The sequence below is a fragment of the Alligator sinensis genome, unplaced genomic scaffold (genome assembly GCF_000455745.1).
Source record: "Alligator sinensis unplaced genomic scaffold, ASM45574v1 scaffold863_2, whole genome shotgun sequence".
Taxonomy (NCBI): Eukaryota; Metazoa; Chordata; order Crocodylia; family Alligatoridae; genus Alligator; species Alligator sinensis.
This window is the reverse complement of record NW_005842780.1, coordinates 556,248-577,349: the sequence shown is the minus strand read 5'-3', so window position 1 is coordinate 577,349 and position 21,102 is coordinate 556,248. Positions and strand designations below refer to the sequence as shown.

At 42.3% G+C, this 21,102-nt stretch overlaps 1 protein-coding gene across 3 annotated transcripts in view; it reads left to right on the top strand.

The window, feature by feature from the left end:
* SEPT2 (septin 2) overlaps positions 1–21,096 on the top strand; it is a 39,367-nt gene extending 18,271 nt beyond the window's left edge. The window contains exons 7-13 of one of the 3 annotated variants that reach the window (XR_003096486.1): positions 2,332–2,433; positions 3,270–3,415; positions 8,370–8,453; positions 11,866–11,923; positions 13,133–13,241; positions 19,186–19,235; positions 19,537–21,096. Coding sequence is in view for 2 of the 3 variants with exons in the window: in XM_025216987.1 (XP_025072772.1) it covers positions 2,332–2,433; positions 3,270–3,415; positions 8,370–8,453; positions 11,866–11,923; positions 13,133–13,234 (492 nt within the window). In the remaining variant the exon portion in view is untranslated. Of the gene's footprint in view, positions 1–2,331; positions 2,434–3,269; positions 3,416–8,369; positions 8,454–11,865; positions 11,924–13,132; positions 13,242–13,951; positions 14,185–19,185; positions 19,236–19,536 lie in introns of those variants that run through there. The other 2 variants (XM_025216987.1, XM_025216988.1) reach the window with 2 other exon arrangements.
* The last annotated feature ends 6 nt before the right edge of the window (positions 21,097–21,102 follow it).

Below are 21,102 nucleotides of genomic sequence, written 5' to 3'. Positions count from 1 at the left end.
GCACGAACCGGCTGCCCCTCGCTGCTGCCCGCTGCAGGCTCTGGCAGGGCTGGCTCCCAGTGGCATCGTGCACTTCCAGGGACCAGGGAGGCCCACGCCCCTCAGATCTATGTGGGGGTGGGGGCAGGGCAGGTGTGTGCTGCCCCCGTGCACACAGAGGAAGTGTGGTCAGGGCAGCACAGAGCTTGCAACGGTAGGCAGCTTTTGTGTTTGGCCTGCTGTGCCCTGCCGCACCAGTTGCACATGCTGTGCTCCAGAGGGCCTGGGGGAGGGCAGCAGGGTAGAGAGCGCAGCGTTTGTGACCCAGGGTTTGCAGCTGCCGGGCACTCTGCCTCCCCTGGCCCAAGTGCCTGGCAGGGTTTTCAGCCTCCCCACTCCCAGCCGGAGTGCCTGGCAGGCTGCAACCCCCCCCACCACCCCTTCCGGCCAGAAAGCGCCCAAGCTGGCTGGGGGCTGAGGGGGAGCAGGGAGGTTTGTAACCGGCCAGGCACTCTGGCCTGGATGGGTTGCAGCCTGCCCACTCCCGGCCAGAGTGCTCGGCCAGTTGCAGACCCTTGCTGCTCCCAGCCAGCTGCAAACTGGAGTGCCTGGCCAGGGAGTGCCCAAGCTGGCTGGGGCCTGAGGGAGCGGGGGAGGCTACAAACCCCGCCTCCTTCTGGCTGGATGCAAACCTCCCCACTCCCTCAGCCCCTGTCCAGTTTGGGCAATCTGCAGCCAGGCACTCCAGCCAGGAGAAGGGGGATGCAACTAGCCAGGAGTAGCAGGGGTTTGCAGCCGGCCGAGCACTCTGGTGGGAGCAGGCAGGCTGCAAACCCTCTCCCAGCCGGAGTGCCCAGTCAGGGAGTGCCCAAGCTGGCTGGGGGCTGAAGGAGTGGGGAGGTTTGCAGCTAGCTGGGAGTGGTGGGGGAGGGGGGTGAGGAACAGAGCCTCCCTGTTCCTGCTCCCCCTCAGGAACAGGGAGGCTCTAAACCCCCTCCCGGCTGGAGTGCCTGGCCAGCCGCAAACCTCCCCAGCTCCCTCAGCCCCTAGCCAGCTTCCCCCCTGCCCCACATCCCCCAAGCCTGACTTACCTGCAGCAAGACAAGTGAGTAAGTGCAAGTGTCAGGACCCGCCCTTTCCCCTCTCTCCCTCTGCCCCTCAGGGCAGGGTTGGGGCTTTCCCGCCTGTTTTGCAAACAGCTCTTGCAGGCTGGAACTCTGCCAGGCTGCTGAGCTCTTTGCAAAAGCAGGGAAATCTGCGGGTTTCTGCTAAAAGAGAAAAACCATGATTTCTCTGCTAAAAACAGGAAATCCATGGTTTTCTCCGTTTTCCCATGGGGAACGGAAAACACAGATACCTGGTAGTGACACACTTTTTTTCCCTTGGACAAGCTGTGGTGTGAGCAGAGGAAGATTACTAGGAATAGATAGTGGACAGGATAATTGTAGAAGAAAGGCTATCTTGATTAAAGACCAAAAGTTGTACACTGTGGAGTGAAGAGACTAGCAAGAATCAAGTAGGTACTATGCCATGAAGTTGATTGACTCCCCCACCTCTGTCTGAAGAGAAATGTGGCTGTCCCTGACACTGTTTACACTAGGAATAGAGCAGGAATCAAAGGTGAGTGCAACTGCATCACCAAACAGGTCCCCCTCCCCACCTCATTCCCTCTTTTGCTCCTGGATATTGCCATTTTCCTATAAACAAATCCTCAATCTTGTTTATAAGCATTGATTGACTATCACTTTCATAGGAACAGAAATAAGTTTAAACATGATTTTAAGGTGTCTAGATAAACAATTTATTTTAACTTGCATTTGGTTATCTACCAAGTCCAAAACATATGTCCCTTACTTTGCTGGCTGCCTTTGCAGCATGGATTTTTGTTCTTTGCCTCCTTACTTGAAGAGAGAAGTTTTCCAAAACAAAACAGGAGCCAAATCACAAGGAAATTTCATTGGAAACAACAATAAATGGAAGCTTGTGAGAGGGAGAAGTATTGAATGTGACACTTTAAAATCTGTGTTGCCCAAAACAGAAAGTAGACTTTTGAAAATAGTAAAATGGTAGAATAGGGAGAAACAGTATTGTCCAGCCTGTCCCAAATATAAAGGGGAGGGGAGTAGCTGGGTGTTTAATATGACCGTGTGAGAGCAATTTTAAATGCAAAAATCAAACCAGTAGTTTTTAATTATTAAAAAAAAAAAAAAAAAAAGAAGAAGAAAATCCAAGCTTCCTCAGAAAATGTCTTGCCTATCTATGAGTTACTTTCACTCAAAATTAAAGAACTACATTTTTAGGTACTTTTTTTTTTTTTTTTTTTTTTTTTTCTCATCTTGTATTCCGTTTCAGATTCTGGATGAAATTGAGGAACATGGTATCAAGATTTACCACTTGCCTGATGCAGAGTCAGATGAGGATGAGGATTTTAAAGAACAGACCAGACTTCTAAAGGTAAAAATACATAAATAGATGTGAGAAAAACATGCAAGCTGGGAATTGTTTATCACGGGGGTTGTCACACTTTAAAAGGTCCCAGGGGGTACATAGGGTTCAGGCAGGGATGGAGCGCCACCACCCCGTGCCGCTGTCTCGCAGGAGCAGGGCCAGGCCAGGACAGGGCAAGAGCAGGGCTGCACAGACATTGCGCTGCCGCTGCTCTGCCACTTGCCATGGCAACTTTCTCCCCACCCCTGCCACTTGGCATCCAGCCTGTCACCACTCCCACCACCCACCACCTTAACTGTATAGTAGAAGTAAAATGGATGCAGGATGCACAGCTGTACTATGTAGCAAATCACTTGAGTCCTGGGTAAAGTTACCTTTTAAAATGTGTAAAACTTTACTATTTGAGAGTGTTACTAAGTAGAACTTTTATATCTGCTCCCCTAGTTGGTTTCTGCTGAGGCAGGTGTTTGATCAAATGCAGATAAGCTACTCTTCTCCCTAGTGACCCTGCCCTATAATAACACCCTTCTGTGGAGAGTTAGATTTGGAAGAGCTAGTCTGAGTCTGCTGCTTACCCTGGATTTTACTCCATAGTAAGTTACACTGTAGTAAAGTAAAGTGCATCCTCACCCTAAGGTATGTTACCTCTGTGCCTAAGTTTGCCCATGTAGAAAATGAAAATAATGATATTTACCATCCTCTGGAAAATAGGTTGAAAACTAGAGATGAAATAGCAATAAGCTTTTATGTAGTCTTTTCTTACATTGCTTGCAGACACTTAAATTATTCTTGGATGCACTTTGGTCCTAGTTCACTCATTCTTGGTAACTCTCAATTTTCAGACCAGTATTCCATTTTGTGTAGTGGGATCAAATCAGTTGATTGAAGCCAAAGGTAAAAAAGTTAGAGGTCGTCTCTACCCTTGGGGGGTAGTTGAAGTGGAGAACCCTGAACATAATGACTTCTTGAAGCTGAGAACCATGCTAATGTAAGTGACTGCCTATCCTTAAACTTGCTTGCTTTTATAAGACATGAGCTAATACTAGAATACTTTTGTTACAGTGCTAGGATTCTCAAGGAAGTAGAGCAAACCTTCCTGTATATTAAAAATGCTGTCATAATATCTATGCAGGGCTTAACCCTACAAAAAAAAATCAATAGCTTTTTCTTTGGTGCTTTATGACTCAGCAGTCTTTGAAAGGAGCATCCGTATAACGTCAGTCAAGATTTGCACTTGGTTTTCAGGGTTGTCTGTGCTGGTATTTAGAGTTGACATTGTGGTTGCCCTCAGCTGGTCTGGCCCATGCAGCCATCCTTCCTTGTGTCATTATATCTTACTGTCCATACCAGAGCTGTGGGCATTTTTGTCCATTTTATGAAATACTGTCCCTTTTAGGCATCAGTCTATTGACAACTTGTCTCTAGTTAATGGGCAGAAGTGGAGTGTAGACAGATCTGGAAGTTAAAGGTAGGGAAACCTGGGCTTGTACTGCTGCAGTTCGACAAAGCTTTCAAGTTTGGGCTGGATTGCCACCAGAGTTTGAGCTGTCTCAGCATGTATTGGCTTAAGGTCAACACTAACTATTGGTGTATGCTCTGAAGGTATGTCTGAGGCCTGGTCTATATGGAAAGGTTGTTTCATCATCAACGTAACTTAAATTGACTTTGAAACTGATGTATTTAGACAGGAGCAAACGACTATAAAGACACTTCCTTATTTTGGTAAAACAATGGGGTTATTGATTCAGCTTTAAACATTCCCAGCCAGGTGTCTGCTCAGTCTCCTCTGGAAGTCTTCAAGGGATCATTTGATCGTTTGATCTCAGCCATATTCCTGCCCAGAGCATGGGGGTTGGACTTGATCTTTCGAGGTCCCTTCCAGCCTTTAATATCTATGATTACTCCTATCAGGCTTAGTCCTGTTAAATGTTAATCCTGTCATATGATTCTATGATGCCCAGTGAACTTAAATTTAGGGGTGCACTGATAGATTTTTGGGGCTGATACCGTTAGCCAATTTTTAAGGAAGCATATCGGCTGATACCAGTCCGATTTCCAATATGCAGCCCAGCAGCTTGAAGAGCAGTGTCTGGCTGTAAGTCTGTTGTGATGGAAGGGGCAGGGGAAGGGAAGGAGCGTAGGGGATACAGATTTGAGGCCCTGCAATGAGGGAGGGAGTGGGGCAGGGGCTGGGGCAGGAATTGTCCAGCCGGGACAGGGCAGGGCGCAGGACAGAGCCACAGCTTGTCCGGGGGTTGCAGGTGGCTCCCACTGCTGCACGCACCCTGGGAGGGCACGGAGGGGCATGTGTCCCTGGATCTCTGTGGGGTGAGCTGCCACTGGAGGCTGGGTCTGGGATGGCACCAGGCTCTTCCTGGCAGCGGGGGCTGGGCTGGGCTGTGCTAGGGGCGGGCAGCAGCGGTTCTGGGAGGAGCATTACAGGGGAGCTGCAGCTATCCCAGAATTCACTGTAGGCCACCCCACCCCCAACCCCTCTTTCCCAGTGCCACCATCTGTCGTGGCCCAAGTGCAGCCCAGCCCCTGCCGGAAAGAGCCCAACACAGCCTCCAGCCCATGGCAGCAGCCCACCCTTCACACATCCAGGGGCATGTGCCCCCCATGCCCTCTTGGGGTGCGCACAGCGGCAGGCAGGAGCCACCCCCCCCGAACAAGCCGCTGCTCCATCCCCTGCCCCGCACTGGCAGTGCAGCACCTGCCCCAGCCCCACTCCCTCCCTCACTGCAGGGGGCTTTGATCTGCCTTCCCTCCCCTTTCTCCTTCCTCCACAACAGACTTACCAGCTAGACTCAGCTGTCTAAGATGCCGAGCTGTACTCCTCGCTGCCTACATGCTGCACTGCGGCTGCGCGCATGCACGGGTATTTATCAGCCAAATTATCAGCCACATCGGGCAAAAAAAGCCTATTTCCAGTACAGTCAACTTTCTTTACATCGGTGCCAATCCAATATTGAACCAATGTATTGTTGCACCTCTACTTACATTTAAAGTGAATAAGTGTTCATGCAGGAATTAGCATTAGTTTAAAATTGCATCTTGGATTATATCTATATAACTCTACCATACAGCCAAGGCAAAGTGATGCTAATAAGGTAGCTTCATTATGGATAAACTGAATTGTCAAAATATCAAACAAGAAAGATGCAAGGCAGCAACTTGGCTTTCAGTGCATTTGTGCTCATGGCCCCATGCTTCTGGACTTTTATTCTGTGGAGGTGCCGCTTTTTGCCAGCTGAGTGTTATTGCAAGAATTGTCAACTTTTTTGATACACATTTATATAGTTATCCCTCCTTCACTGTTATGCATATCTGGTTGTACAGACTTCTGATCATACAGGGATGCTAAGCAAAGAAACTCTTCTCAGATCTTTCTGGTTTGACTTAAAAATGAGGAGAGATTATTTCACTAATTCTTTCAAATTTGATCCAAGGCACTTCGGACACAGGAAAATAGGGATGGAAGGGACTTCACAAGAGCATCTAGACCAGCCCCCTGCTCAAGGCAGGGTTATCCCTGATTAAACCATCCCAACTAAGTGTCCATCTAACCTAATTTAGAAAGTTTCCAGGGATGGAGATTCCATAACTTTTCTAGGTAGCTTGTTCCAGTGCTTGACTAACCTCATAGTTGGAACATTCCTCCTAATCTCCAGCCTAAATTTCCCTTGCTCTAACTGGAGGCTATTGCTCTTAGTCCTGTCCCCTGTGGCCACAGATAAGCCCATCTCCATCCTCTCTATAATTGCCTTTTAGATAGCTATCAAATCCCCCTTCAGTCTTCTCTTCTCCAGACTCAGCCTTAGTTCTTTCAGCCTTTCCTCATAAGATTTGCTTCCCAGGCCTCTAATCATTTTTGTCCCTCTCCACTGGACTCTTTTTAGTCTGTCCACATCTTTCTTGAATTGTGAGGCCCAAAACTGGACACAGTACTCCAAGTGAGGTATCACAAATACTAAGTAGAGCTGAAGAATCACTTCCTTTGATTTTCATATGACACTCCTAATACAACCTAATATGCTTTTGGCTTTTGTTGCAAAAAAACCACAGACAAACAAAAATTGTAATTCCTAAATCCTTCTGTGCAGTATTGAAGCCTAGCTAATCATTCCCCAGTCTATATTTGTGAATACAAATATATATTGTATGCACAAATATAAACTGGGGAATGATTAGATATTCCATCCTGAGTGCAGGACTCTGCATTTGTCCTTGTTGAATTTCATCTAGTTGATTGCAAACTGTATCTCCAGTCTATTCAGGTCATTCTGGATCTTGGCTCTACTCTCTGGAATATCTGCAACTCCACCCAATCTGCAAATTTGCTAAGTGTGTGCTTAATACCAGTATACAAATCATTAGTCTTACAAATGTGTACTCAAGTTTGAAATGAGTAACATTTCTGCAGTAGAATACAGCCTTGGAAACTTTAAAGTTAGGCTAGAGCTTCTTAAAATAGGAAAGGAAGGAGGAGAACTAAGGTCATCCCATTGTTAAATTTTATACAGTCTTCAAGGAGAGGCGAAATCCCTGTACAGATTAGTGGATCAAGTGCCTCAGAATTGCTACCCCCATTTTATAATTACAGTTGTCTTAAAGTGGTGTGTGCAGTGCATATTCTTCATTGTAGGAATTAAGAAGCCTCTGCTTTGTGCCACAGGCATTTTGATCATTTATTGTAGGCAGTCCCATAAGTAGGATTATGCAGAGATTCTCCCTAAATTCCTTGATAAAATTTTAATTTTAATAAACTAGTAGTTTTATAGGAAGGATGCATGAGGTGATAGTTCTTTTAAAAACTCTGGAAGGAATTACTTGTCTAGAGGTTCTAGTATGTAATACCGTTGCATAATAAATACGTTAAGCTCAAATGACGCGTACAAATTATCCTGAGATGGTTGCATTCCACATGAGCAAATGGTGGAGCGTATCCAACACTGAAAGGCAAAGCATTATTCAAACAAATTCTAGGCTTAACAGGAATCAAAACTATGTTGAACAGGAACAGCCTTTTTCTCTGTGCTTGGAAATGGAAGCATTTCTGTTCTGTAAAGAAATCCAGGCTCCTTTCCATTTTCTAGCATGCACCTTCTAGAAGCAGAAGTAAAGCTTCTAAAATAGCGGACACTTTGTTTCTTGGCCTGCCGTAGGCAGGTTAGGAAAAGCAGTGTGTTCCCACATATCGTGATGGCCTCTGCATAATTATTGTAGTTCTGAACTACAGAAATACACTTTTTATGTAGTGGTTGAATTGAAAAAACCCAGATCTTTGTGTTGTCATACTAAATTTAATTTGTAACAGTTGAGTCTTTAATTATATGCAGTTAGAAATGAAACCTGTCAAATCACTTCATTTTCGCAGTCCAGAAACATCTTTTTTACTTTTTCAGAACCTCTTCTCACTTTTAGCCAACTGTGTATCCTTGCAGCCAATGTTAGGGAGCATTAGGCTGTCCTGCTCTAAAAAGATAACTGTAGAAATCCTAATTGTCATTTAAAAATAAATAAAAAAGCCCTTACTACTGAAAGATGGGATGAGGGGTTGTGTGTGTGACTAACGTGGTTTCTAAAGAAACAGTGTACATGCTTATGTTATGTGGCTTCTTCCTTCCTCTGTTCTTCAGGGGAGGGAGAATATTAATTGTTGAATGTAAGAAATACCCACAATTCTTTCCACGTGGAGAGCTACAAGGGAAAACAGCACTTGGAGACCTCACCTGCCCGGTCCTATAGCTTAGCATGGGAGAGGGAGTAATGGAATCCAGCAGAAGCTTCCTGCAAACATTTAACAGGGCTAGGCCTGACGGGAGCAATGGGACTTCGAAGAATAGAAAAGGGAGAATTTTTTGAATTTTACTTCAAACTGCCTGAGCAAGCTATGCCAAATACAAGATACGTTTTCACTATAAATTTTTATCTCCTTTTAGCACCCATATGCAGGATCTTCAGGAGGTGACCCAGGACCTTCACTATGAGAACTTCCGCTCTGAGAGACTCAAAAGTGGCCCAAGGTTATTATTTCACGGTTACTTTGTACTTGTGTCTCTTCTGAACTTGCTTATCTGTCTCTTCCCTTTCTCAGACACTGACCTTTCACTTGAGGGATTCTGTATCATGGAATGACCTGGGATAATAATAAAAAACTGGAGTTTGATTGATCAGCTTTTCTTCTAATGCTTAGGAGTTAATTCCATTTTTTCTATTGTTTTGGTACATCTGAAGAAAAAAAAAAGAGTTGTTGGAGTGGGAATACTTTCAGAATATTGGAGATGGAAGTCATTTTGAAGGCACTCATGGAAACTCATGATGTCATTACTCTTTCCTGAATTGTTCCTCTTTTGGGTGGTATCGGAAACAGTCATTGAGTACAGCTCAAAATTCTTTCCATTGTCATCTGAATTTGCCTTCTAAATAACAAACAGGTTGGGTCCTGCAGAGCCCACCGCATGCTAATAAGAAATGAATTGCAAGAGGTCTGCTGTCTCTGGGGCACACTTTTTGAACTTGAGGTAGAATTATTAAACTTATATTATTTTTTACACGGTCCCACACAACCTTGTATTTTGGGAGTCAAGCCATGTACATTTCTAGTGGTGAAAAATTTATGCTGCTAGAAATCTTTCCAGGGGAGGGACCACCCCATTTCCCCTGCCTTGTACCTTCCTGAGACCAGGGTGATTCTGGTCTGGGAGAAGTGTGCAGGGGCTTGTGGCTGGTTTCTGAGGGGGCTGGATCACAGAGTAAAGCTCCCTGCCTGCTTCTCACACTGGGGACTGTGGTGTGAGAAGTGGGCAGGGGCTTGCCACTATCCTTCGTTCACTTTGCTCCTGGATACCAAGCCCTGCAGCAAAGCCCCCATCTGCTCTGCACCCCTGGGACTCGGGCATGGGTGCTTTGCCTTGCTACCCCAGGGAGAGCTTTGCCAACCCTGGTTCCTGGCCCTGCAGGCTTTTAAATTGACATGTGTGCTGCTCAGGTGGGCTGCACATTTGGCTTTTAAGGCCTGCTGGCCTGGGACCTGGGACAGGTAAAACCTCCTTGAGTCTGCTTCCGCACAACTCTTACTTCCTCTTGCCACTTGCACTGTCCAACTAGGCTGCAGGGTGGCCAGTGGGGCTGGGAACCAGGCTTGGGGAGGCTCCTTCTGAAAAGGAATGCTTTGTTTTCACCAGATAGTTCTATGACCACAGTTTACTTAAACCTTAAAATCCTGTTACAAGAACATGATTTTGTGTTGCTTAGTAGTCAGAAAACTGTGCCTAGTCAGACCACTTTGTCTGGCAGTTTTCCCTTAGAGGTTGGGCAGGGAGACCAGGAGCTGAAGCCTCAAGGCAAGAGTCAAGTGGAAAGGAAAACTTGGGGTTTTTGGTTTTTTGGGGGTTTTTTTGTCTAAAATGAAGAGAGTCTCAAATAAGAGAAGCATTAATTTTAAGTGCTGTTCTACAGGTTTCAGCCACTAGAGGGTTATATGGTCACATACATAAGTGGATCTGAACCACCAAGCTGCATAGTTCTTCAGTGGAGTTGGACTGGGGTTCTGAAAGCAGATCCAGATCTGTCAGTTATTAGAACAGGAATTGGTCTCAACTTTTTGTGGTAGCCTGTAATTTCAATTCTCCTTTCAGCAAGCTAGCACTCTGTTCTCAGTTTTCAAACATACTGCTGTATCTTTTGAAATTCAAACCCCTCTAAAGTGTCTGAAGGCAGCTTAGGCCATAAAGTACCAGAATCACCTAAATTCCAAGCTGGAGTGCTCTTTTTAAGTTGCATTGGATTTCTTACATTGCAGCTAAAATGAAACCACTTATGCATGGACTTTTGTCAGGCACGGTACTACTGCTCTACTGTACATGGGAAAAACCTGTATTTTGGTCTTTATTGGTCTTTAGTTCTAAATAAATGGTTCCCTTTTGCCCCATCTCATCTCCTACACCTCCATGCATTACTACAAAACAAATTTCTCTGACTTTGGTTTTTCCTCAATACGTTCTCTCAACAGTCTTGCATTAAAAAAAGAAAAATCCATGTCATGTTCCTCCCAAATTTACCTAAATGAAGAAGGGAGAGGTTTTTGCCAGTTAGTGATAGGTTTTTCCATGTGCAGTCATGAAAAGCATAGCAAGATTTATATAATATTATTTCTATAATTTGTGTACACGTATACAGCAACATTTCTTACCAAACTAACTGTACTCTATTAGGCAACCTGAGTCATGTCTGATACGTAATACTGTAGGAAGAAGAAGGAATTAAGATTTTGCTCTCATTTAATTACGGGCAAATTCTAGTACCTTGAGAATTTTACTGGCTGGGCTGGGCTGGGCTGGGCTGGGCTGTGGCATGTCAGATCCAAGTCTCAGCTGTTTAAATGGCCAGGTTCTTAGAAGCCATGCAGACTAGTTAAGAATCTTTTTTTCTTTTGAAAATCATTCTTCAATCTTGCACTAGTCCTAGATCTTTAGCAGTGTTTAGCTACTTTACTCCTATTGATTTAAGTTAGGTGCATACATGGATTTGAAGATCTGGCCCTTTAGTTCTTTAAGCAAACAACTTTTGTCATCTTAAAGGTTTTAATAATTCATGCTTGTCTTTTAGATTTTTGATAGCAAGCTTGTGATATGAAAAAGTTCTGTATCTTTCACTTCAGAAGAAACTACCAACTTTAGGATTGGCAGTATTTTGTGGAAGGACACCTGGTAGACATTAGCTTTAGGTTTTCTAAGCAAAGCACCATCTGCTTTAAAATATCACTTGCATACATGTGCTTATAGACTGACCATCTTTTTCTTAAACTTGCTCTTTGATTTAGGCATGTAGGAATGCCAGCTCAGGTATGTTTTCTAAGATGTGATTTTGAAAAACAGCATCAATTGCATCTCTGAAGGAGGAGAGAAGACTGGGGTGCTAGCAATTCCTAACTTCCAACTTGGGGATGGTAAATGATGCACTTAGCTAGCTTTCATCAAATAGCTGTTACAGCACACGTTATCTTAAAAAAAAAACAAACAAACAACCCCCACCCCCCACAATAAATGCACTTAGATGCTGTTTAGATGCAGTACTAATTCCAAATACAGAGCAAGAATGAAAGCCTTCTTAACTCAGAACAAGGAGGAACATTCTGAATTCTGTACCTGATTCTCTTAAGCTTTCTTTTTTGCTTTCCTTCTTTTGGGGCATGAGTGAGGAAATTATTTGTTCTGAAAGGTTTGTTTTTATTAAATGTTTCACAACTAATGTGGGGAAAGTGCCAGGATAAATCTTCCAGGTATTTGAATACTTTGCATATAAGGTAGTGTAAAGCTAGTTCCGTATGAGACTCTTTTGGTTGTGAGCAAATGCAAAGCTGTCACTGAGAGTTGAATTAAATTGGAAGGTACAGATGTTTTTTGAAAAATACTTATGTCTCCTTTCTCATCCTAGGACAGTAGAAGATGAAGAAGTGAATAAAGACCAGATTTTGCTGGAAAAGGAAGCTGAAGTAAGAATACTTTTCTTACAGTAAAGTGCTGACCTATCTTTGAAGAAAAAGAGAGGGTTTTTTTCAATATCCTGCTTGGTCTAAAAAAATTTTGTATGTTGTTTTCCTGCAGAAGTTGCTTTTTAGTTTAACAGTTAGTTCAGTAGTATGCGTGTAACTTGAATGCTGAGAGCATTTTCTGATTAAAGAATTGCCACAGCTCTTCTACTCCAGTAATGTAGAGCCTAATTTTTGCCATTCCAACTTGGATTGCTGAAGATAATAACTATATGGAGCTTTTAAACTCCAGGTTGGTAGCTTGCTTCTGTTTGAATCAGGAAATAGGTACCATCTTGTGACTGTTTTGTGTCCTTCTGTGAATGAGGTGTGCCTCAGTCCATTTCCTAGGGGATAGATGCTGTAGTATGACATGATTGTCTAATCATGGTGTGCATTCTTAGCAGGGTCTTAAGGACCAAGTTAAGTAGACATTTTTTTGCCGCTAGCACAAGCCTTCTTGGGCAAGATGTAGCCATAAGAACAGGGCAGTAGGAAGAAGCTTGTGTATTTTGGTGATGGTGAAAAATGAAAAAGTTCAGGACTCTTCATGTGGTACCTTTTTCTGAATGTAAATACACATTAAAAAATGAAACTTCACACTTGGCAGATGGTTAGTCTTTGAGAATTAGTTGCTCAGCCATTATGTACTGTGATTTGAATTTGCATTTGAACATGCAGCCTGACAATTAGTCAACTGACTCTTCAGTTACTAAATTCTTCCAACCTTTGCTTTCCTACAGACAGTCTTATAATTCCTATCAGTTTACGCATATTGGGGCTTTACTGTGTGTTTCAATAACAGTAAATAGTTTTGAGCTCTTAAAGATTAACTTTTTTTAAATCCATTTTAATTTCATACAGTAACCAGAAAAATTACACTGAGTGGAAAAAGGCTCATGATGGAAAATGTTTGGCAGTTCGGCCGGATCACAAAAATAATATCTGTTTATCTTACACAATAAATTATTTAAAGTCTGTAGTGTATGAAAAGAAGCAGATATTAAACAAAATTGTCGAAAAGCATTTGTAGCTGGCCACAGAATGTTAGTGCATACCAAAGTTTGTCATCAGTATGTTGACATGTATTAGGTTATCTTTATACTTGTGGCAACAAAGAGTCATGTTCTGAGAAGAAAGGGCTAATAGACTTCCTGTGCTGTTGTTTTACAGCTTCGTCGTATGCAGGAGATGATTGCAAGAATGCAAGCTCAGATGCAGATGCAGATGCAGAGCGGAGAGGAAGAAAGTGCAGTTCATGGACACCATGTATAAAATCTTGGTAAGACTTTCACACTATTGATTTAAAGATTTCCTGAGAGAAAAAAACCCTTTTGTTATAGATGTTTCAAGGAATTGGCAAATAATTCTAGCACAGGAGCTTGCTTTTTTTTTAAGAAATCATTCCTAGTATTTCATATTGATATTTGAAAAAGTTTACACAGGTGCTTTTGAAGGGGAATAACTCCAATATCTAGAAGTCATTACATATGTGTAAATCTTCAGGCTTAATTGGGTATTATTTTTAATGGAAAAGGTACTAGAAAAACTAGATTTTATTCAAATTTTGTAGAAAATGTAGTAGTAATGTGTATGGGGGGTAATAATGTGTTGGGGGGACAGTCCTACTAAGAACCACAGGAAAGTGATAGTGAACCTAAAGACTCGCTAGTATGCAGTTCTAATTTATCTAAACACTTATTCGTTTATCATTTAAGTCCACCTTTTTGCTTTTACTTTTCTGGAAAAAAGTAGTTGCTCCAATGTTTTGAGCAAATATTGATTGAAGATGGCTAACCATTATGCAGTCATGGATTTAACATGGCACAGTTGGTTAAATGGCATCAGTAAATTTTAATTTACATCTGTTCACAGTCACTACACAATACTCCATGCCAGCAAATTTTAGCTATGCCATTATGGTCTGTGCATTTGTGACTTTTAGGATTGGTTAATGCAATATACTTCATAGTTTTTTGTTCTTATTACCAGCTGATTCAGAACACAGCAGCACTATTTGAAAAACACGCAAAGCCATCAAGAGCAAAATTGCTCTACTGCACATCTTGCTCTGTTTGTTCCTTGATGAATAACAATCAAAGCCAGTTTTTGTTGTTGACTTTAAACACTTCTGTTGGACTGATCCGGATTACTCAGGTCATTGCTTCACCTTGCATAAGCTTGGTCACCAGGAGCTTTCCACTGGAACAATAAAGTCAACTTTGCTAGTGAAACTTGGTGGTATATCCTGTATCTTGAAGAAATTGTTGAACCCTGCTCTAACCTCTATAGTAATATAAAAAAAAATCTCATTGACTTGTAAATGCAGGTGGAAAAAAAAAAACAGAAATGTAATGAGTTCTGATTCTTGGGACGGGTGCAGTATGAATATAGAATGTATTATGCTCAGACTACATTTGCTTAATTCTAGCAGTTGATCAGGAAGTGTTTCAGAATGCTTGTTTCTACATGTCTGCTTATCTGAAAGAAAACTGAGATTCTTTCAGGATTCTCATCTGCCTGAATTGGCCCTGTCAGGCTGAAATCAATTCTCTTTTAATGATGCTGATGGGGGTCATAGCTGTTCCATTTAATAAAGGGAGGAGTGGTAATTTAATAGCTCATTTAATAATGTTGGGCTGCCATGGAGCCTTCCTGGAATCCTGGCCCTTTTCTTGAATCTTCACTGAAGTGATCAGTTTGCAGTCGCTTCTCTCCTTGAGACTTCAGTTCATCTAAAGATGCATTTCTAGAGTCAGAGAGAGATCTTGGTCTGTTTGCAAAAGTATTAAGACTTCAAAGAAATGTCTTGCTTCCAGTCTTATTCAGAATGCATGGACTGAGTAGTCAGATTGCACTTTTTCTTTGTCTAAAAGTTGCACTATTTTCTGTGGTCTTCTACATAATCATGATTGGGGAGGGAGGGGATCCATGAAACAATCACTCAAGATGCTGGCCTCCTAAAAATAAACAAACAAACAAACAAAAAATGAAAAAAAGTCCTGGAGAACATTCATAATGTTTCATTCTCTGCACTTCTTGTAAATGTATATATTCTTAAACGTAAACTGGATGATACCAGCAGAGTCAAAAAAAAAAAAAAAGCTTATTTGTAATGGAATGGGTCACAGTACTTTTCCCCTATGTCCAAATTGTTAAGAGCAGAAGAAAAGCCATCAGTCATCTGGTAGTAGGTTGCAGAGGACTGTGGTGTTCTCTTGTGCTCTTGTATTGCTCTGGAGTAGGAGAGTGGACACACATTATGTATACTGATGTAACTTAGACTTTTAAATTACTGCTGGTGGCTTCCCACCCCCCCCTTGGATCACGCAAATGTGGGATAAAAAGTTAACTGTCCCAGTATATTGCTATATATTGTATCTGCTTCATTGGTGTAAAGGCTGATTATACCAATGTAACCATGTTCTTCCGGGTCTCAAGTGCCTTTGAGGCCTCAGCCAAAGTTCTTGCCAAAGATAATGACACCCATCTCAGTGAAATACTATATTTGCCTGTTCTCTTTTGTCAAGGTGCATCCTATGAAATACACCTTAAACTTCACACCTTTGATGTCCCCAGGGCTCTAGATCCTTTCACCTGAGGGGGACCAAGCCATTTAGAGTGCTCCTTCAGTCTATGTTTATGAAAGCGGGACTAGCACTATGAAATCATCAGCCATTGAGAGTGACAGCCCAGCCCAAGGGAAAAGTAGTAGCTTTTATAGCTTTGGAAAATGTTCCAGTACATAGGGCGTAGTCCAATGCATAGGGTATGTACTTGCAATGCATATGCTCACATAGCATCACCGCATAGTAGAAGCATCAAAATCTGCTGCCTGTTTTCACTTTTACCGAAGATAGATACCTAGAGTCTCCCTCAGCAGTTCCCTCCATCCTCAGAGTAATCTAGATCTCTGCTTGAGAATCATCTACAGTGGAATATATGTATGGTCCAAGCACTTGAAGAAAGTTACCACATGTTACCCCTCCCCTAGGGAGGAGGCTCTTCTCAGCCAGACTGGCTGACCTGCTCCACCGGGCTTTAAACTAAGCCAACAAAAGGAACACACAAGATCGGCCCTGATTGGTAGTTACTCTGTGCAGTCAGTAGTGTTACATATTTTCCCACACCTTTTTTATCCCTAATGTGTTTATTGTGGGCTATGGCAGCAAAAGCATGTACTCAAAAATAAGCATGGTATCTCTGCATGTGGAACAGTCATTCTGGGTCACTGCTCTCATGGTAAATGGCCTGCTACATGAGTGTTTAAGAATAATAACCTCACATACCCCATTAGATCAGGCACTTAATCTCATAGGTTAAAATAATTTACTTTGGAGTTACTGCACTTCAGAGCTTCATCAGTCTTTTAACATTAGAAATGAAAACAGCCGAAGGGAGAGTGAAAATGTTTATCAATGGCTCTCACTCACTAAACTAATACACTCATTATCAAACTCATTATATAATTACCCTTGTAAAAAAGGATTTAACATCATCTGCTGGATAAATCTGAGTAAAACACAAGCTTTTACAATCCCAAATTAAAATTCTAAAAGCACTATATTTAAATTCCCAATAACACTTTAAATAAAGTGCTCTAAAAACACAGTAACTTAGTATTCATTTTAGATTTAAAAGGTTAGGTACTAAGTGGGAATTGAATACTAATGGATCATTAAGATGACACAATGATTTGGCAATGCAGCGAGTGCATGTAGCAGTAGTTCTCAAATGGGGTCCTGCAGAGCCAGTGCCACTGGAGGACCCGGACATGGCTGCAGCAGGAGCTCTTATACTGCAGCCTTTCCTAGTCGGCCCAGCACACCCTCTTCTAGAAACGGGTACGGGGCAAAGATCTGCCTGGCTTCCTGTTAAAATCTGGCTCCCCCTCTTTCCATGCTGTATGGCAACAGCTATTGTGTTAACCCTTCCACACCACTGTCAAATTAAGGCTTTTATGGCCAGGATCTACATGCAGATTACTGGCAACTATGAGAGGGTGAATGAGGCTCATGAGGGGACTCTGCCCCAGGTCTCTCCCCTCTGTGTGCCTGGAGCCTCTGGGTGAACCCATGCAGTAGCAAATAAGACTGCCTGCCCCACCTGCACCTGCCACCTTCTACTCTCGATACAACCCCCCTCCTCAACCCCTCTATGCCCAGGGCACAGAACCAATAAGCTATACCACTGAAACAGTGGTTCTTAACTGGTGTGCCACTACATCCAGAAAAATTATGGAGGGCTGCCTTGAATCTAAAGAGTTGAGAATCACTGGCAGAGTGTAACTAAGCTGTTGAACCTTGAAACAGTATGCACATACTTTTTCTCAAGGCCTACCTAACTTGTGTACTTGTGCTGCAGCTGCCTACACAAATGAGATATGTGCACATGAAAACTGACATCTTGATATAATTGTTCATGTTTAAGAATATACAGGATGACCAGATGGGAGTTACTAGGCTAGAAGGTGATGGCACAGGTGGTGAGGAAACTGACTGGGGGGAAGAAAGAATGAGCGAAAACACTGGGGAGAGGTAAGAAAAGGTTATATTTATGTTTGCAGGTGTGAGAGACTTGGCAGAGATCCACACACGTTACAAACTTACACTTCTGAATACCTTAATGCTGACCTTAACAGTCTGTCTGTAGCTGCACTACTGCCCATACCTAAAATCAGATATTTTTTACTTAATCTAATGTTAATAATTATCTGAATTGCAATCAAAGTATACCTGCAGCTATAACTAGCCTACCTATTACTTCTGTGTGCATTAGCACATTCTTCCCATGCTGTCCTTCCCTCTACCTGCTTTCTGGGTCACTGTGGAAAATACAACCACATCTTGTGGATCTTATCTTGGAACAGAATCTGCTCCAGGTTAACAATGTATATTTCATGTTTAATTTTTATATGGAGTGTGACACTCAGAAAGTTTCATAGTTAGCCTTCGTTGCCTGAGTTAACTGAAAACAATTAAAAACATTTGCTATTGGAAGGATAAGATTACCTACTAGTTTTCTTTTTCACTACTACTCTTTGTCCCAGGTACAAAGTGAAAGCAGCTGAAATCTATTTCATTTTTTCTAGGATCAAAGGAAAGTAGGGCTGGAAGGGACCTCATGAGGTCATCTAGTCCAGCTCCCTGCCCAAGGCAGAATTCTCTCTCACTAAACCATACCAGCCAAGTGTCTGCCCAAACTGCTTTTGAAAATTTCCCAGCTTGGAGATTCTACAACTACTCAAGATAGCCTGTTCCAATGCTTCACCACCCTCATAGTCAGAAAGTTTCTCCTAATCTCCAATGTAAATTTCCTCTGCTGTAGCTTGAATCTGTTGTTCATAGTCCTCTCCCTTATGGCCAGAGAAAAGCCCATCTTCATCCTCTCTATAAAATGCCCTGCAGGTATTTGAAGACTATTATCAAATTCCTCCCCAGTCTCCCCAGACTCAATAATGCTTTATAGGCCTCTGAAATACAACATTAGTGGTTACCATCTATACTTTTCCCAGAGCCTGATAAAGGACCTTTGAGCCCGAAAGCTTGCAGAAAAAGATTATTTTTTTGTGATTTCTCAGTTGGTCTAATAAAAGGTATTATTTTGGAACCAAGAGTTCTAGATTTTTGTATTCCTTTTTGTTTCAGACCGACACAGCTACCAAGTACATCCCTGACACATTATAGGCCTCTGACAACTTCCGTCATCTTCTGCATTCCCAGGGAGCTTCAGCTTTGGTGAAGCTTTCAACTGCTGCATTCTTCCAGCGCCTTCATTGAACACCTTCAAGATGAAACTGGATGCTTATCTTGCTGGGATCCTATGACCCCAGCTGACTTCCTGCCCTTTGGGCAGGGGGCTGGACTCGATGATCTTCCGAGGTCCCTTCCAGCCCTGATGTCTATGAAATCTATGAAATGTTAATTGTGGTTCTGGTTTGCATATACTTCAATATGCTTCCTCTTTCCTTGCTTTACAATAAGTGTTGTAATATCTTGATTCTGGCAAAGGAGCTGAATAATGTTTGCACTTGCCCTGCTCTTAATACCCTTTAGCAGGAAGCATGAAGGGTGCTCAGGGTGTGGGTATAGTCTCAATGTTCAACAAAGAATCCAGACTTGTATACATAAGGTGCATATGCACCAAAACCAGAGTAGAGATATGTCCAAAAGTCTCTTAACATGCTTACTGAAAAGGAGGTAACCATTTCTTACCTTCTCCCACAGATGTGTTCTCCTGCTCCAGAATTCATGTACTTTTGACAAAGCATGTATTGGTAAGTTTTGTGTAATGAATCTTAGAAATCCATGTAGACCTACATATAGGATGGCAAAGAGGCTGTTTACCATAGATAGGCCAGCCTGCAGCTCTGCTTTGTGCTCCTTGCCCTCTCTACCCCTGTGTTCTCTCTCTGATCTACCATGTGGCACACACCCAGGCTGCCTGTGCCACGCATACATGCCACAGGTTGTCCATCCGTGGTCTAAATGATACCTGCACCAGAATTACAGTTTTGAAGTTTAGAGTTACAAAACAGCTAATCTTAATCCGTATTTCTGCTTCCTTTTTTCCTGCAGATTTCTTACACAGACCAAGAGGAAGCATTGCATACTTGAGAGAGACAGTGTGATGTGTTCTACAGGGAAAGATGCCTTTTAGCCAACCTGTGACTTGGAATTTACTTTAGAGTTTCATGTGACAGATGCATTGTGGTAACTTTTTAAATAGAAATTTCGTAATAAGTCATAGTCAGTATTTTATACATAATATGTAATGTGTCTTTGCTTATTTTAGTAAGTCTTATAATGAGCTCTTTTCTGTTTCCTAGTATATTAGGGTTACACATGGATATCCAGTCTTTCCTAAGCTGACTTAGCAGTAGTCAGTCTATTTGTATAGTTCACTAGTAATGTTACTTTACTTCTTACACCTAGAAATACTGGGTTTCAGTAATAGCTTGTTCAGCAGTGCAATATTTGGCTAATTAGGAAGTCCTTTAATGCCAAGTTGTATTATCTGTTTCTTGCAGCAGTTACAGTTGTGTGCCTTTGAGACTCAGCCTTTTGTCTGCTTGTCTGGTGCAGACTAGCCATTTCCTTGGCATCACAAATGTCTAATTAAAAATAAGATATGCTTTTTGTCTTAATAAGAAAGATGGAATTGAGCAAAAATGCTTTTGAGAGACACTCTATACTTAACAGGCAGCAGATGTTATCATTCTCAAGTTTATCTTGAGGGGAAATATCTTCTAGATTCCATTTACCTATAGGCTTCCAATTTATTCGAGAGACTATTTAGTTTTTTTGTGAGCCACCACAAAACGGCCTTGTTCTTTTGGTGCCATTACAGCAATAATAAATTGGAATAATGCCCCCAAAAACATGCCCTAGTTTTTCAGCAGCTTTCAAAACCTGGCAGGTGTTTTTTTTTTTTAAATGGAAAGGGGTAAAATCTAGAGGAAGAAAGCTCTTGCTTAAGTTTTAGACTATTTTGAGGGCATTGGAAACAAGTTAGTTGTAACAAAGAAAATATTTCATATTTCAGATGGAAATCTTGCACAGAAGGATATAGGGGCCCATGCTCAATAAATCAAGAGACTGCTTTACTGGCTACCTCAGTAATGAAAGTGGCTATAATAATTTTGTGGTGGCTCTGTGGTAGTGGGTGCCAGTCAGTCCTTCAATCCAAGGTCAGTTGTCTTGATGCTGGTGGTAGAAGCCTTTGTGGCCTCTCCTGATTTTTGCCTGGTTTCTCTGGTCCTCTTATTTTGTGTGCAGTGCATGATGCAGCTATTACAGCTCATACCCACAAGCTGACATAGTAAAAAGTCATGTTCTCTGCTGAATGACTGATCTTGCCTTTTCTGCCTCGAGTGCCAATTGGATTTCATAATATGATGTGCTACTGCAAAATGTAGTTACCAGAGCATCTGACAATCAGCCAGTGCCAAAGGGCTAATGCAGATGGGCACCATTGCAGATGGGCACCATTGCAGAATGTTGTTGCTATATCTGAGCTCATGCACAGCACAACCTCTTTAAATTCATTTTTCTGTTGTTTTGAAGAGATGAGGAGTAATTTGACTTACTCCTGCAGCTAATCTTTTTAAATTCCCTGAACTCTAGCTTTAATGAGAACTAAAT